The sequence below is a fragment of the Melopsittacus undulatus genome, chromosome 11 (genome assembly GCF_012275295.1).
Source record: "Melopsittacus undulatus isolate bMelUnd1 chromosome 11, bMelUnd1.mat.Z, whole genome shotgun sequence".
In the NCBI taxonomy this organism is placed as follows: Eukaryota; Metazoa; Chordata; class Aves; order Psittaciformes; family Psittaculidae; genus Melopsittacus; species Melopsittacus undulatus.
Window position 1 is genome coordinate 3,062,671 of NC_047537.1, and position 18,196 is coordinate 3,080,866.

The 18,196-nt window shown below is 57.3% G+C and overlaps 1 protein-coding gene across 1 annotated transcript; it reads right to left on the reverse strand.

The window, feature by feature from the left end:
- NR5A1 (nuclear receptor subfamily 5 group A member 1) lies at positions 1-17,625 on the reverse strand. The gene is made up of 6 exons (XM_034067688.1): positions 17,425-17,625; positions 16,934-17,075; positions 12,795-13,435; positions 5,639-5,758; positions 4,980-5,127; positions 1-912 (listed from the first exon to the last, which is right to left on the reverse strand). The coding sequence occupies exons 1-6, from the start codon at positions 17,524-17,526 to the stop codon at positions 665-667; spliced, it is 1,401 nt and encodes a 466-aa protein (XP_033923579.1). The 5' UTR covers positions 17,527-17,625; the 3' UTR covers positions 1-664.
- Between the last annotated feature and the right edge of the window lie 571 nt (positions 17,626-18,196).

Consider the following 18,196-nt stretch of genomic DNA (forward strand, 5'->3'; position numbering starts at 1 on the left):
CTCGGCCAGGACAGTGGCAAGATGCAGAGCAGGCATCAGCACTGTGGGGAGTGAGGACCAGGGACCTCAGCACGTGCACCTTGTGGTGCTGGTATGGCTGCTTGGGGCTGACATCTCCAGCCCCAGCCTCAGCATTCTGCTTTGCTCCTGCAGAAATCCTCTGCCTCTATGGCAGTGCCTGGGGACACCCCAACCACTGCAAAACCACAGCCTGGGGGGAAATTCACCTCACCTCTCCCCTGCCCTGTGCACGAGGGGCCCTGAGACATGGGGCAGGGTTAAGGGAGGGATGGCAGTGGTGGAGGAACAGCAGGAGAGGAGCATAAATAGGAGAAAAGCCAGAACAGGCTTTACCCTTCCACTGCACTACAGAGATGGGTTGAGTGGGCAACAGGTCAGGCAACGCGTGTGCAGAGGAGCCAGGCAGCAGCGCTGCCAATGGCACAGTCCGGCAGCTGAGCCCACGGCCCCAGAGCCATCAACTGTCCTTGCCGTGTATTAAAATAAACCATCTGGGACTCTTCCAATAGCACAGGTTAAATAGCATCACTGAGAAGGCAGGGTGGAGAGGCTGCACCAGCCCGTCAGCCCCGGGCATGAGTCCTGCCCTGGCCATGCCACTGGCAGCACCGGGGCTCTGACGGGTCCATGCTGGCAGCTGCACTCAAGTCCTCTTGGCGTGCAGCATCTCAATGAGGAGGTTGTTGCAGGGCACCTCCCCGCTGAGGTGCTTGTGGTACAGGTACTCCTCTGCCTGCATGCTCAGCGCCCGGACCTCAGAGAGCCGCAGCAGCAGCTGGCGGAACTTGTCTGTGGCGTGGGGATAGTGGCATAGGGTGTACTCCAGCAGCGCCGCGTTGGCCTTCTCCTGAGCATCCTTAGCCAGCATGTGGTTCTCCAGGTACTTCACGTCTGCAAGGGAGGAGGATGATGGTGAAGCGGTGCCAAATCCACGTGTCTGCCCCAGCCAGGGTGCTGGGTGTACCAGGAGGAACCTACGCTCCTGTGTCAATACCCCTCGTGCACAAAAACACAGTGCAGGAGAGGTCCCGTGCCCCATCTCTGCCTGGCCATAGGCTCCCCATCCATTCCCTTCTTCCTGCATTTCCCCTGATGTTGAAGATGGATGCCCAATGCCCCTGGCAGCAGGAAGGCCGGTGTCCCCCTCCCTCACCGCCCAGGAGGCTGCAAAGCCAAAACATGTTACCAGCTATACCACGCACAGGGAGCTCTTGCCATCAGCCCCCTTTAATTCCTGAAGGTCGATGAAGTGGCTGAATTAATTCCCCAATAAACTTGGGCTTTCTGATGTGGCAACCAGGCTCATCAGCCTGGAAACCCTAATCCTCTGCCAGGGTCACAGCAGCTCCCCCCTGATCTTGCTGCCAACTCTGCATCAGGCAGCAGCACCAAGGGGCAGGCAGGGTCTGGCAGCCAAGAGGCCACTGCAGCCCAATGGCAGCCCAATGGCATATAGACCGGGACCACCGGTCTATAACCACTCTCCACAGCGGTGGGTGACTGTAGGGACAACCAGGTTGGTGGGTTGGGGGTCCTCTAAGCTTCTGGGGCAACCTGAGCTGGGGTCTGCTCTCCATGGATGCTGCCTCAATGCTGGGGTGGCCATGAAGGAAGCACTGATTTTTAACCTGCACAACATGTTAAACTGGTCCTGCACACAGATTTCAGTGGCTGTAGGGAAACAGTGCTGAGCATTGACCCATCAGCCAGCTACAGCCACAGAGAGCAATGACACCTTGTGCCCACCCACAGGAGATCTCACTGCAAACGCCAGCACTGAGCTCATTTGGGGCAAATGGATTTAATAGTTTCACTGTATGGAGCTGCCCAGCAGATCTGTGCTTGGGAATGGGGCATCCAATTCTGCTACCCATGTCCAGCTGCCACTAATGCAAAACTGAGGTCTGCATTGGCAGGCTGGGAACAGGGAAATCTGGGCATGGTTCTGGCCAAGGCAATAAGGAGTTTGGGGTTTATTTCTGGTTTTCATCCCCAAAAAAAGCAGGGAGTTGTGCATGGCTGCACCCAGAGAGCTGAGCAGCTTTTGGGAGGGCAACCTGCAGTGTTGGTGATGGAGATGCCTGAGCAGGAGGGAGCAGGTGAGACCCCTGTACCCATGGATGGAGGTGTCTGTGGCCTCCCCACATTGACTGAGAACAAAGGGTTGGCCATGGCACCTAACACTGTTTCAGCCCTGTGAAGCTGAGAACTTCTGGGGGGGCTCTGGGGGTACAGAGGCTCTGGCCATGCCCACAGCCGGGCTACCCTGAGGGCTGGATGCTGCACGGCATGGGCACAGAGCATTGCAGGTCATGCCAAGATGCACTTTATCAGATCACCCTTCCCTTTCAGTCCTGTGGCACATTTGCTCCTATTGTCTCCCTTCTACCCGAGCTGTTGTTATGAAATCTCTTTATCTGCATAAGGTTATTGTGCATGACATTAAAAAAAAAGAAGTTATATTGATAAATGTCGACTCTATCCCCTGAGTTGGCTCAACAATAGCTAGTTCTACTGGATGAACTCACCTGGTTCTCTGAAAGACCCTATTCACTGTTTAATTGAATATTTGAATAATCTTTTCATTCCTGCAAGGAATAAAGAATGTTGTCCAAATAACATTGACTCACTTCATTTAGAGACACTGCAGCAGTTGCAAAGACTGTCCTGTGACAAAGCCTCCCATCACACATACAGATATGCCTGGGATTATTTCTATGCCCTCAAGTGTTCTTCCTATTCACAGCTCCTTTTGTTTGGGAGAAGCTGCTGATAAATTGCAAACGCTTAAGGGAATGTGGGCTATAAAAGCCTCTCTTCCTCCCCTCCCCAAGAGTAGCTGCTTCATGAATGTAAGTCATGAAATCGAATGATAGGTCAATCCATTAAGGCTCTATTAAGCCCTTCTGTAGAACAAAGCTAACCTGTGCCATCCTCATAAATATTGCTATTTTGAGAAGCCCTAATTTTAATTAAATCTCTTTACCTGCTCAGGAGAGAAATCTATTTAGAACTCAAATGGCAGCTCTTGTGAGTGGGGCTTGGCTTTGACTGTGCTGTGGCAGAGTGGTAAATGTGGAAATTCTCTTGTTAAAGGCAATTACATCCTGCACATAATACACAATCCCATCCTCTACAGCTGAGCCTGCGAAGGGCAAATTACTCCAAGTGAGCTCTGCAATATGGAGAGAAAAAGTTGGATTTGGGGCAAAATGATGTATGGGAAATACAGCTCTTTGGTTCCACTCCCCCCCACCACCCCCCCGGAAAGCCACTGCTCCAGGGAAGCGACAGGCATGGCAGCCCGTGCTCTGGGAGGATGCTGCTTCTGCTTGCTGTGCTGTGCTGTGCTTGCAAGCAGCAAAGGGACTGGCCCTTACGGTGCTGAGCCCCACTGGCTCCTTTATTTCCCAGCCTAGGAACTGTTTGTGCCCAACCTTATCACTGTTTGAACAGCAAATTATTGTACCTAATGTCTCTGGATTTCAAAACAGCTCTAGGGGAAGAGAAAGCTGCAGGAGGAGATGCTGCAGGTGCAGGAAGGAGGCAGCACAGCTCCATGTCCGCAGCAAAACCAAGTCAAACTAAAGGATCATCCAGACCTGACAGGGCCCCAGGGATGGGGGAGTGGATTCCCATTCCCACTGCTCCCTAACCCATTAACCCAGTGGCGGTGCTGCTCCTGGAGCAGGCTGGCTCCTCAGCAATGCTGATACACAGTGGTGCAAACTCTCCCTCTACCTCTACAAACTACCAAAACACACAGCAGTGTCCATTCAGCACAGAGTGCAGCTCATGGCCTGCTGCACTTGGCAATGAAACACACAGGCACTGGCAAAAGCCCTCCCCATCCCCAAGATGGGACCCCAGAGATACAGAAGTGCAAGCACAGACTGAGGTACCGGGAGAGGGTTGGGAATGGGTTGAGATGAGGACGGAAACAGGGTTACCCCAAGCTGGGCTTATGGACCCAGATCAGCACGAACATCCAGCTGCTGCAGGGACCCAAGTACAAGTTTCCCTAGGGAAATGCCTGCCCTGTCCAGGTGCATTCAATTAGCAGCAAGTACAGGAAGTGAAGTAGCTGCAGTGGCAGAAGTGTGAGCCAGGAGCATGGCAGCCAGATGAGCTCCTCGGAGGCCACATCATCGTCCTTGTGTGGGGAGGTCAGACCTCTCACCAGCATGGGGCTGAGGGGAATGTGTCAACACCAGTAACGAAGGCAGCCAGCACCCTGGGGTCCCCGTGGTGCTCAGCACCACCCACAGCCTCACCGAGGGCTGAGATTGCTGCGGTGGGATGCTGATGGGCATGCCTGCCTTGGGGTGATGTCTGCAGGGCAAGGAGCTGCATCCCTGACTATGGTGCATGGGAAGTGCAGGTTGGGAGCGGGGCAGAGCCGCTGTGCATCCCTAGGGATGTTGAAGGAGCAGCAGTTCCTGTGTGTTTTGTCTAAGTGAGGCGGCACCTTGTGAACCTGCCGCCTCAGCCTGACCACAGGCTCCAGGATGAGCCTAATCTGGAGTGCAGGCAGCAACTGCCCAGGGCAGCAGCACGGGCCGGGTGACGCAAATGGCAGGAGATAGGGCTGCTGCCTCTGTCAACACACCTGTTTGCTGCAGCCCTATCAGCCGGTTGTTTCCCTGCCCTGCCGCTGCGATGGGCGAGTGACCAAAACAGGCTCTGTTCAGCCAACGGGGCAGCAACATCCCCCATGGATGGAGGCAGAGCAGCAGCAGGGATGTTTTGGACCCTGCAGTGAGGTGAGGGAGCTGGCAGGTCCCAGCCCTTGCTCCTGCCTCCTCATTAAAAGCCCCTTCATTGCCCACCCCTGCAGACCCTGGGCTGTGTGTGCTCCCTCTGGCTTCACTCCCACCCCTCAAAACCCCCTCAGCAGCATGGCCATGGCCTCTGAGTGCAGCCACCCCTTACCCCGGTGCTCCTGCAGCAGCACTCACCGAGGCTGAAGAGGATGAGGAACTTGAGGCAGACGTACTCCTGCCGGTCCACTTGGAGCGAGTGCAAGTGCAGGATGAGGTCCTGTGTCCGCAGCATCAGTGTGTTCAGGACAGAGCCAGCCTGGGCTGCGATGGTCGACACATCCACCTGCAGGGACAGGGATGGTGAGACATGGTCACCAGCCCCCCCAAAACACACCGCAGGGGACCCCATGGATGGCAAGAGCTGAGCACCATCCTATGAGAGGCATGAAGCTGATGGGCACAACAGGAACCCCGTTTCTCCAGCACTGCTTAAAACATAGGGACCCTTTGCACGTTGCTGGCATCGCAGGCACCCACAACTCCAAAAACTGCCCCAGGGAGGGAAGGAGCCCCTTCCAGCATCCTGCCTCTGCAAGTCTGGGTGTCAGTGTTATCTGTCCATGAGAAACAGTGTTCTCCAGAACCAGGAGCTGCATGGCAGGATGGGACAGAATGGGATGGAATGGGATGGGATATGATGTGATATGATGGGATGGGGTCCATCCTGTGCCAGGTTGGCCAGACTTGGCCAGAAGTAAGACAAAAGTCAGCCTGCACCCCCATCCAGCCCCACCACTCATCCCCTGCCATCCCCACTGCAGCAGCCTCTGCCGTCTCTACCAGCCACCGCTCACCTCCTGCCCGGTGACCAGCAGCAGGCTGTGCTCCTTGCCGTGCTGCAGCTGCCGGAAGACGTGGTCGAACACGAGCAGCTCACTCCAGCAGTTCTGCAGCAGCTTCATCTGGTCACCAACCTGAAACACATCCAGAGCAGCACCACTGACACCATCGCACCGGGCACGGCAACGGCGGCAGCAGGGGCTGTGTCTGTATAAGCCTGTTCCTTGTGGCCAGCCTGTCCCTACACCCCCCCCGGCTCCCCAGCTCTGCATTCAAGGGTCAGCTCCCTCTGACCAGCTCTGCAGCAGCAATGGCTCAAACTCACACCATCAGCCACTATGGGATGTTGCCATGTTAGCGCTGGACCTGGGCATGACTTGCACCCATCTGAGTCTCACCATGAGGACAGCAGAAAGGGGTTTTTCAGCAGACTGGCATCAGTGTGAAAAGACAACTTATTTTCAAGTGCCCAGGAGCAGAGCAGCAAGTTCAGTCATCAGAGAGTAACATGAAGCAGAGGGGATGAGGTGTTCTGTTGCCAGGATGAGGAATGCCTTGGCATGGATACAGCATCAACATGATGTCTTGGAGAGGTGACAAACCTCCTCCTAAGGCCCCCAGGTGATCTGACCTATGGAGACTTGTCAAGCCCCAGGTTTGCTTTGTGCATGCATTTGCTTGCCAGCTCATCATAGACAGTGCAGGGGGCATCACATTTGTACATCAAAATCGCAGTCTGACTGTGAACAAGCTCCTAGCAAAGAGATGCTGCATCTGATTAATGAAACATTACTTCATCTCACTGCCGGTATCCCCTGCATCACCTCCAGCCCCCCTCCATAGTGGGTGGGAGGAGAGAACAGCAAGACTAATGCCCAGAGCACCGGTTAGTGAGGAACACAACCACCAGCACCCTACAGCCAGGTTACACCTTTAGGCTCACACCCCAGGCATGCCTCACACTGTGCTCACACAGCACCCAGCAGATGTCCATTGGGAGCTGCACCCTGGACTGGAGAGGAGATGGGCTCTGAAGCAGCTCAGTGTGTTTTGGTGGCACTTGCTGGCTGTTATCAGCACTTGTATTCCCTTATCAGGCACAACCTCCCTGAACCACGCACAACTCTTTTAACAGAATGAGTGCTGGCCACATCCCTGGGCTGCTGCACAAAGTCCCTGTGTGTCTGGGAAGCCCCTCTGGATACTTTAAGATGAAAGAGACCAGCACCCATCCTCACCTCCCTGCCCAGGATGGAAGGTTTGGGACAAGAGGGCACAGAGTGGCCTCAGTGCAGCAGCACGGGGGAGCCTCTGGCCATGGAGCATTGCTGTGCCCTACAGCTGCCAGGTCAACCCCTGCCCACACAACCGCCTGTGTGATCATGTTCACATCTGCATGTGTGCTGGTGTGTACGTGCAGGCACAGGTATACACGTACACAGCTATGCTTTCAAAGAAATACCTGCATTTCCTGTGGTAAGAAGATCAACCCAGGATGGAACATGACACACACTGCCATCCCCAGCCTGGGGAGCAGGCAGGAGGAAAGCCCTTCAGCTGCCTTCCCTACCACCCCTCCAGCTTCAGCAATGCTCTTTGCAGGACCCCAACTCCTTTCTGCGAAGAGCTGAACCCCACCTCTGCTTGGAACCCCCCTCTTCTACAAGACTGGTGTAGGGGTTGTCAGTAACACTTCCCTGCAGAGCAAATTCAGCACCAGCAGAAGAGCTCTGCAGTGCCATTGTGCTTGCTGCCTTTAATAGAAGGAAGACAGATGCAGTATCACAGGGCTGGATAATACCCTCGTTTTGCTGAAGAGGCTGCAATAAACCAGTGCTGGGAGATTGCAAAAGGAATAGGAGTCAGATGAGAAAGAGCTTTATGGTCTCAGAGCCCAGCACTCCCCATGAGCCACTGGGATTTGTCTCTCAAGTGTGGTGCGTGGTCAGAGGCAGATACAAGCAGCACGGGGAGGGAGATGTGATACAGAAGGCAGCGACGGCAGCCAGGGCTGCAGCACCCGCTCCTGCCTGCAGCAAGGTGCAGTGGGTGCAATGTGGCTGGCAAGATTGGGCTCGCTGCCACATCACCCAAAGCAGTGAAGGAGCCCAGTGCATGGCCCAGCAGCACAGGCCATGAGGTTTCTGTTCAGCCACTGAACAAAGAACTGGGGAAAAGCTCATTCTGCCTCAAAACAAAATGGACACTTCCTGCATTCGGGATGCCCTCTGCCCCAAAGTGAGTGCATGGCTGTAACCTCAGCCAGCCCTCACAGGGCCTGGGCCCCCGGCATGGCAGTGTGCTGCCAGCACAGACACATGCTCCTGGCTGGTGCCGAGCTCCTCTGCTCCAGCTGAGTTGCAGTGTTGTTTTGGAAGCTCCTTCCTGTGCCTCATTCCTGAGTGGGATGAGCTCCAGAAGGGACAGACTGAAAGTTTTGCCTTGAAAACGGCTTAAAAAATCATCTTTTCCAGAAGGAACATTTCAACCATTTTGAAATCTTTTCTTCCTTTAAAAACTACTGATCAGCTTCTCCCAAACTGCAGGTGGTTTCAGCCCCTGCATCCCAACAGCAGCACGCTTTGCCCTGCAGGGCTCCTGCATGGCTGTTCCTCTCCCCTGTGGCCTTTCCTGGCAACATCACAGTGCCCCAGAGCCTTGTGGCCATGGCACTGGGGGGTCATGGCTGGGACCCAGCCTTGCCTTCACCCCAACACCAAGCAGAGTGTCCCCGTGCCCTGGGCTGGGGCAGCAGTGGGTATCCTGCTCCAGCTCCTGACTGGAGATCATCTCCCCTGCAGCCTGGCCCCCCAGGAGCAGAGGCTGCTTATGGACAGCCACTCAGAGTCAATCAATCCTCCCAATGAGGCAGCACGCATGCACTGTCACCTTTAAAAGTTAAGCAAAGAATCTTCCTCCTTTACTGTCAAGGCTTTTCCATGGAGAGCTTTATCAAGGACCTGGTGCAATCTGTCTTTAACAGGTGATTTTAATTATTATTATTTTTTAAACAGGCATTTAACCCATTCATAAAATGTGGCAGCAAAACCCTCACCAGGCAGGGACAGCATTGCCCTGCCACCTGGCCACTAAAAGCACCTTGCTGTGACCCACAGAAAAATGCACTTCCCTGTACCAAAGACCTGGGATCACGGTCCAGATGGGAGCAGGGTGTGCAGAAGCATGGGTGGCAGGATGTGCAGATCACTGCCTGGGTGCAAGGCTGCAGGACCTGCATGTGGATGTCATTTTAAACCTGCTGCAACAGGCGCAAGGAGAGGAAGCCCCTGGGAGTGTTGGGGCTCCCTAGAATGCGGCCAGGCCACCCCAGATCCTCAGCATCCCAAAGCTGGTCAAGGGCAGATGGTGGCACCTGAGCCCAGGCAATTGTTGGATGCAAGCAGGACCCATCACCTTGGCTACCAAGAAGTGAAAAGGTGGCTGACTACCCACTAGGCACCTGCATTGAAACCCCACACAAGTCCAAGCTGTTAACAGTCAATCAAGGTCCCCATCCAACTGCTCAGATACCAACGTGATGGGCATCTTAAAGCAAAAGAACATCAAGACTGTCTTTAGAGAAGGACCTCATCTCCCTGCTAGCAGAGAACACTGCTGTGACACAGGCTACTGCTTTTTGCTGGGGAACTGGCTGCAACAACGCATGGGTATCCGGGAGCACGCGCAGGGCTGTGCCAGCCGGATCACTGTCAGGCAGGGAAAGCTGTCACATTTCCCCCAGTGCACAGGATGCTGAACATTGCTGCAGCATCCACGACCAGAAGGAGATCTTCAATCTGCCAAAAACACTTTGGCTGTTGGCCAGGAGATGGGGTCAAGATGACCCACGCATGCTAAAGGCAGAGAAGGAACTGACTACAAACAGGCTTTGTCGTGGCTCTGAGATCCCTAACGAGAATCAAGGGAGAGCAGCCCAGCTCCAGGAACCCCTCGTCCTGCAGGAACAGTGATGTCCTCAGTGTGTGTTGCCCCCCTCACACACTGGTGTTTGCCCATGGATGGGAGGGTGGTTTGCCCCAGCCCCATGGCCACAAGGGGCCAAGGAGGGCATGAGCATCAGCCCACCTCCCCACAGCCTCTCCGTGCCCCTCCACCAGCATCAGGGACCAGCCCAGCCCAACCTTCGGGCTGAAACCATGGCAATTTGTTTAACATTCCTGGCTGCTCATCCCAATCTAAAGGTCACTGCACCCCTTGTGCATGACATTTATATGTCTGTGCGGCACTAACACCTATATAAACCGGTCTGTCTAAGATACCAACTAAACCAAACCGCAACCAGACACAAAGTGAGCGTGCAAGTGTGTGTATCACATCTGTGCCTCTCTCCATACATACATACATAAAAAAATTACATCAGAAAGGACAAAGTTGCCCGAGACTCACGACCCGACAAAATATATTTCACCCCTGGCCCATATTTTTCTTCCTGAAGAGATGCTGCAAATCTTCCCCCAGTCCTGACACATCTCATCTAGACTCAGTTAAAGTTCGTATTTATGGGCGTCAGCGCTGACCTCTTCCACCTCCGCCCGCATGGCCTCGCGCCGCGGCTGCCTGCCCGGCCCTCGATAAACAAGCGGGCCCCCAAATCCCCCTCTGCCGAGCGGCATTATTAGTCTTGCCTCCGAAGGCCAGTGCAGTCCGTAATTCTCTGCCTGGTGACACGAGATGAGCGCCGCGACATCAGTCTCGGCGGCGGATTGGCATGGGGACCCTCGTTTGTCAGTGGCAGACTGACAGAATTACTGGCCCTTAAATGAAACGATATATCTGGGAAGTTAAATCTGTTTTCAATCTGACTGCCCCGCGCCTGCGGGCGGACGTGGCGTGTGAGCCGATGTCAAGAGGCCATTAGCACAGCTCCCCCCTCCCCTTCCCCAGGCGCAGCGGTGGAGCTGAGGGGGGTGTCTGTCTAATACCCCCCATCACGGCCACCCTGATGGGAGGAGATGGTGAAGCACCCACTGCCACTGCCCCTCAATGGGCTGCGAGTGTGGGCATGGGAGGGGGAAGCAGAACTGCCAGCTCCAGAGGGGACCGGCTCCTGCTCTCTCTGGCAGAGAGCAAAGGCTCATCCTAACCAGCCATGACCCAATGGGTCCCCGTGCTCCTGAGGGTTTGCCACCTCCTCTCCAGGCTCCCTGTGTGAGGCCCATGGGAGAAGCCAGCAGTCTACAGAACCACCCTGCAGCAGGCCCATGTGGGTTCTGGGAACGTTCAGGCAGGCAGGGGACACCGTGCATGTGGTCATCTGCCTGGACCCCCTCATCACCCCCTGAATCCCCTCCCTGCTTGGCACCGGCCCCACATGATGCTCCCTAATGTCCCAGCACAATGCCATTCCAGCCTGGATCCCTGTGCTGGCCTCAAACAAGAGTCCTTTCCAGCTGGGGATGGAGACCATCGCTTTCACACAGGTGTTCCCAGGGGATAGACAGGCATCCCTTGCTCCCAGGAGCCATGAGCACCCAGCAGGGACTGCCTGAATGACAGCCATCGATCTCTGGGATCACTATTTTACTCCATGCTAGCAGGCTTTAGGGCAAAGCCATAAACTGCACTAGCAGGAGTTCATTTACCGCCCCAGCAGCTGTTTGCTTTTATGTGCTAGGCAGCAACAGCAGTAGGGTTTCAGGAGCTGCAGAGCGGCTCCTGCATCCCAAGCGCTTCACTGCATGTGCCCAAGGGAAAGCTACTGCCCTGTGCCAGGAAGGATGCACTGTGACGGGCTGGTGGAGAGCAGCCTGGGCACCATCCCCAAGGGGGACACAGCACAGAGGGGCCCACGCACCATAGCACTGTGCTGGTTGGGCTTGGACCTGCCTGGCTACACTGTGAGTTATGGAGCCAGCACAAGGGAGCGAGCCAAGGCCAGCTACAGCCATGCTTTCTGCCTCTACCTCTGGACAGTGTCCTGTGGTCCCTGGCTCTGCGAGATGCTGGGAATCTGCCCCATGCTCACTGCACGGATAAAGGCAAAAGGGACAAGACCCCAGGATGGCAGTGATGGATGGGGATGTGCAATCCTTGGGCACTACACCCTGTGTCCTGGCCATATTGGGGACATGTCCCACTCCCGGCAGGATGCCAGTGGTCCTGCCCAGGTGAGGCCTCTGGCAGTGCCATTCACTTCCCAGAGCCCCATGGGAAGAGGAGCGCCCACTGATGTGGATTCACACGGAAACAGCCTATTTTGGTGGCACAATCAAGCTGACAATGGAGTTACAAGGCTACGCAGCAATGCAACCGGGAGCTGCATTTACACTGTTTACAATATCTCCTGCAAAACAACAACCACCCTGTTCCCAAAATCCAGGGTGGACACTGATATGATTGAAACGAGCCCAGCCCACCCCCACAATGCCATTTCCTGACACTGTTTTGGCAGCCGGGGGCTATTTTGAGCCATGAGGCTCTGCCATGCTCAGACCCATAGCACTGCAGGAGGAAGGTGATTTTGGCCAGAGCCAGGTAGCACAGCCTGATGCTGGAAGCACAGGAAGGTACCCAGGTCTCCCAGGATGTGGCTCTCTGGGTTTTAGCCACATGGCAACATTTTCTCTCCCATTTTTGCCTTAGTTTGGGATCGTAGCCCAGGACATGAATGGAACATGATCTGCTAGAGGGGATGGCCTGGCAGGATGGGGTCAGCTCCACATCCCCAGTGGGCACACTCGCAGGCTGCCAGCAGCAGAAGCAGCTCCAGAGGGGTCTCGGTGGTGTTCCCTGCCCCACCAGCCCTGCCCCGGCTGCCTGGCGCTAATAGGAGCCCACCTGACAGCATCGATTTTCCTCCTAAAGGCAGAGGACGGAATTGTCTCAACTATAATTCCTCAACGTTACATTTTTCAATTATATCTTGAGCTTGACACCGCAGTCACTCTGCGGCGATTGCTTCCACACCTGCCCCCGCCGTGATGGATCTCAAATCATTAGCCCCGCGGTGACAGCAGGAATTGCTCCGGCATTGAGCCGGGCTCCGGTGCCTCCAGCCCTGCCGTGCGGGGAACCAGGAGCAGGATGGGGACGCACCAGGAGATCTGCAGCCCACCACAGCATCCCATCCTCATGGCATTTCATCCCCAGTCCTACCCATCTCCCATCTCCCAGCCAGTGCAGCATCCCTACCCCTGCCCGGGCTCCTACCTCCAGCTCCTTGAAGAAGATGCAGCTCCGTGCCCACTCCACAATGGAGAAGAGGGTCTGATCAGCCATCTTGCACATGAGGCCGAAGGTGCTGAGCTTCTCGTGCCGGCCTTTGCCTTGCTCTTGCTGCAGGCAGGACAGTATCCGTGCCTTGACCTGGGCCTCATCAGGCTCCAGCTGCAGCAGCTTCATGATGATGTCAGGAATGTCAGGAGGGGAGCTGCTGGGGTAGGTCTCTGGGTACATGTATGTGGGCATGGACTCGTGCACGTTTGTGTAGTGGTCCGGGTACTCCGACTTGATGGCGCGGTTGGGGAAGGAGGGATAGTGGTAGCTGGTGAGTGGAGGGTGGCTGGGCATGGTCATTCCCAGGGAAGGTGTCCCATAGGGGCTGCGCTCATAGTCAATGGGTGTCAGGGCGGCTGGGTTGGGCGGCAAGGTCTTGGACATGGCGTGGATGCTGTGGATGGTGGAGGTCAGGCTGTAGTCGTTCTGCACCGGGGACATGATCTGAGGCACAGTCTCCAGCTTGAAGCCATTGGCACGGATCAGAGCTTTCTTCTGCTGCTTTAAGGCACGGTCCCGCTTGTACATGGGTCCAAACTTGTTCCTCCCTCCACGCATCCGATCTGCACGCACAGCTGGGGGAGAGAGAGGGCAGAGGCTGCAGTGAACCTGCTCAGAAGGGGACAAGTGCTTCCACACAGCATAGAGGAAATGATGGGGGGGGGGGGGGGGGGGGGGGGGGATTTGGTGTCTAGAAAGGGCTGGGGGGGACCAGGGAGACATTCCCAGGAAACCAACTGCAGGTTTTGCCGCTGCCAGCCCAGCCATGCACAGCACGGATATGACATGGCAGGTTCAGGCCCTGGTGTCACCCCCAGAGCCTCTAGGAACTGCAGGAAAGGAAAAGACATTTGACTTTACCTACAGAATGGGCTGGGGGATAAAGCAGTTTGCATCCCTTGTGGGTTAAGGAGGCAGCCTGAAGCCTGAGCAGATGAGGAGGCTCAACACCCACTTTCATCTTCATGGCCCCTAATTCTGGACCATCCCTGGGATTTCCTTGTCAGAGCCCCCTCAGGGCCCTGCATCCAAGATACAGCCAAGGAGCTCTGCCGTGACGCTGCTGGACTCACTCTGACAGCCCCATCGCATCTCCCGGTTGGAGCAAAGCAGATGTTCCCTCTGAACCCCAAAGAAGCCCAAGAATGTGTCAGCGTGGGAGGGAGCAGGTGCTTCTCTGCAGCCCGAGCTCATCCCTCCTCACCGCTCCCAAGGCAGCCCACCCTTGGAAGAGCCTCAGCTCGCTGGGAGCTAGATGGGCGTGCAGAGGGATGGAGGAGAGCGTGCCAGGGCTTAGCATCAAAGGGAAAAACCCCTGCGCTCGTTCACATCCCTGCTGACAGCAGGCAGGGTTTGCTTTTGTGGCTGGTCTGTTACCTCTGCCTCTCCTTCCCCTACTTATCCAGCGGCCGCTGGAAGCACAGCCCCACACACACACACACACACTCCGGAGAGCCAGGCCACTTCCCAACCTCTCCCCCCGGCAGGCTGGAAAGGCTGGAGCATGGTCGGGAGCAGCAGCATTTCCAGGGCGAGCAGGAATGTGCTCCCAGGGGAGCCGCCCCGAGCTTCCTCCCTCATTCTTTATCCATGCAAACAGCATCTCGCTGGGAAGGGAGGCAGAGCCATGCTCTGAGCCGAGGGGTGCTGTGGGCCCCTGGGTCCTGAGAGCCTGCCCTGGGGTGACAGAGCTGCCCCGGGGCAGTTTCTAACTTGAGGGGTACAGGGAGGTGGCTGCAGTCAGTATGTGTGTGTACCCCAGCCGGGATGCCCCGGGGCAGAGCCTGTCACACGGCCTGAGCATCCCCAGACACACACCCAGCAATGCCAGGGCAGACCCCATCTCCACTGAACAGAATGAGTTACCACCACCACTCGAGGCAAAGCCCAGCAGTGCCCAGGGATCCCATCCCAAGCCAGATCCCCGTGACCCTGGGAAGGGTGCTCAGGCAGGGACCCCACTGGTGATGTCTGTGAGGGTACTTGCAGTTCAGTGTCTCAAATCCCCCACAGGCAACCACCAGCACTCCTCTTTCCCTCTCCCAGCAAGAGCACAAAGGGAGAGGAGGCCTCGTAATTCCCTTCTGCTCCACTTTTCCAGCCGTTGTGCCTCACTTGGGATCGGGAACCACTTGCTGTTTGCCGTGTCCCAGCCAGCTGTGGGAAGCACTCAATGTGCCCTATCTCTGGGGCAAGGGGTCCTGAGAGAAGCCACCCAGGAAGCGCCCGCACCCCCCCACATACCGCTAATAAAACCATCCATAGGCAGCCCCGGGGCCACACACCCGGGGTGCAGGCAGCAGGAGTGGGCCCCCAACCACACTGTGTCACCCCTTCCTGCTCCATCTGCCTGCCCAGCCCTCATCCCCATGCAGAGCCCTGGCTGACCTGAGCTGCTGGCCGAGCTCTGCCTCCCCTCTGCCTCCATCCACCTCTCCCTGCTTGGGCAAGGGGCTTTGGGGGTGCCCAGAGCTGTAGTCAGGCTTGGGCCAGGGTTATGCTGCTTTCCCCAGTCAGGCTTCCCTGCAGCATCCATTCAGGCACTTGAAGGGTCCTGTGTCATCCCTCTGTCTCCAAAATTAATCCTCTCAGGCTTGCTTTTGTCCTGTGGAGCTGGATGTTCACCTTCAAAACATCACCTCAGATTCCCTGCCCAAAAATACTAGGAACTAAGGAAAGGTGGGCTTTGGTTTTTACCACAGAAGAATCAGTCCCACAGGTATATCACCCTCCGATGTGTGATCCACCCGACCACGGAGCAAACAGCAAGAAAATACAGACACAAAAAGGCTGGTTTGGGGAGAAGCAGCTTCCCAACCCCTTGTCCACTGCCCTCCAGGACACGGGATTAAAGGAGCTCCATGGTGAGCAAGACAAAAACTGCTGAAAAAGAGCAAACCGAGACGGTGCCTGTGCCCCGGTTACCCCAGTCACTGCCCCTGCCTGTCCAGAACCCTCAGCCCCTGCCCAGTGCCCAAGTTCTCCTACAGCACTGGTCAGAACTGCCAGAGCGTGCGGGGATTGATTTAGGGCACCAGTAACTCCAGCCCAGGGAGGAGCGAAACCGGGATGTGTTTGGAGCCGGGGCTGGAAGCCGGCCCACGCCGGGAGTTTGCAGGGGCTGATTTCGCAGCTCGGTGTTGTTGTGTCTTACTCCTGCGCCTCTGCTCGCAGGCTCCGCTCCCGCTGCTGGACGCGAGAACACCCAGTACTTGCGATTAACCCGCACCCTGCCCTGAGCTCCCGGGAGGGCAAAGCGCTTGCACAGAGCCCGGCCACGGGAGGGGCTCGGCCCGGCCGGTGCATCCGAGCGCTTCCATCCGCTACGAAACCAAAACGATTTCAGGGGCTGAGAGGCAGGCTCTGGGCTGGCTCTGGGCTGGGGGCTCCGTTCTGGGTCTGTTTTTTCTCTTGCAGTCTATTGCCAGTGATCTGACCCCCACGAGTATTTGTTTAGCCCATGCTAAGCGCTGCAGAAAGCACAGCACACGACTCGGGGATATTTGGGCCTGACTCTGATGTCTCAATCGGGATCGACTTTTCTGCCGTGAGCGGGGTGGTGGCCATGGGGGCTGTGGACTGCACTCCCCGAGAGCCAAGGCGAGAAATCTGTTACACTAAATGTCACCCAGAAGAGAAATGTGATTCGTGGTGGGTCTGCAGCAGTTCTATTGCGAGCCCCATTATTTTTAACGTTTTCCTTAAGTCTCGGCTTCTGAAATTAACCCTAATTCCTACGCTTAAGGAACACAATCATTCTCTACGCTATTTCCCGGCCGTTCTGCCAGCAAAGAAAATCCTGGAAAGTTGCAGCCGCAGCAGCCGAAACCCCAGGGGGAAAAAACAAAACAAACCAAGGAAAAGCAGGAGGCGACGCGAAAAAACGAATTTTTCGTTAACTTGGGAGGGGGAAACGGAATTGAAGCGGCCTCGGGAATCACCGGCCCGGGGACGCGCCGGGGCAGGCGGCGGCGGCCGGGGACAGTGCGACCGCCACCGGGGAACCGCGCAGCGCCACCGGCCCCGCATCCCCCTTTCCCGGTGTGTCCCAGTGAGCCCCGGTGTGCCCCTACCTTCCAGGCGCATCCCCACGGTGAGGCACTTCTGGAAGCGGCAGTAGGGGCAGCGCTTGCGCTGGGTCTTGTCGATCTTGCAGCTCTGGTTCTCGGTGCAGGTGTAGTGCTTGTTGTTCTGCACCGTCCGCTTGAAGAAGCCCTGCGGCGACGGGCGGAGGCGATGCGGCGGACACCGGTACCGGTAGCCCGGCACCGACACCCCGCAGCCCCGCTTCCGACGGAGGCTCCCACCGCCCCCCGCCCCTGTCGGGGCTCCCGTCGCGGCCGCGCTCCCGTCCCGCTGCCAAGCGCGAATCCGCCGCTAACGAAAGCGGGCGCGGAGCGGCCCGAGGCCGGCCCCGCTGCCCCGGCCCCTGCAGAGCCCCCTCCCTGCTCTCTGCACGGCCCCAGCCCGCTCTCACCCGAGCAGCGGTCCCCGCACGGAGCCGCTCCCCGCACGCCCCGGCTCCCGCAAGCCCCGGTCCCCGCACGCCCCGGCTGGTTCCTACCTTGCAGCTCTCGCAGGTGAGCAGCCCGTAGTGGTACCCGGAGACCTTGTCCCCGCAGACCGGACAGAGCTCGTCCAGGTCCTCATCATAGGAATATTCCATCCCCTCCAGCGGCCCTGCTGCGGGACAAGCCAGCGGGTCAGCGAGACGGGACGGGGAGCGCGGCCCCCAGCCCCTGCGCTGGGTGCGGAGCGGGAGCGCAGCGCGGCGGAGACCGAGCGGCAGGTGCCGGAGCCGGAGCCCTTTATAGCGCCTGGAAGAGCATCTCCATGTTGGTGCGGGCGAGCGGCCACCCCCCGGGGGCTGGGGAACCTCCTCTGGGGAGTGCGGGCGGCTCACGGCGCCGGGGACGGGCTGGGGGCGGAGGGACCTGCAGCCCGGGGACACGGGGACTTGGGGCCGCTGTGCCCCGCTGCCGGCAGCAGGGTCCGCACCACCGGCCCCGCACCACGGGCCGGCAGCTCCCGTTAGCAGCCGAGGGCAGGGAGGGAGCTGGGACTCGGTGGCTCCGGGCGGGAGCAGCCTCTGCTGCTCGGCCAGGCCCCAGCAGCACCGGGACCGGTTGGCTGACAACGGGCACCTCTCTGCCCGAAGGGTATGAGACCTTCCTTGCTCCACCGGTGGAGCTGCCCCACACCATCCGTGGGGAGCAGCAAGCACCCCATCTTCACAGGCATCAGGCCTGCGAGCAGCAGGACCAGTGCAGGAACAGGGAACCCCAGGGCTGGAGCACAATTAAACGTGTCTGAACAAGAGGAGCATCCCGCAGCCG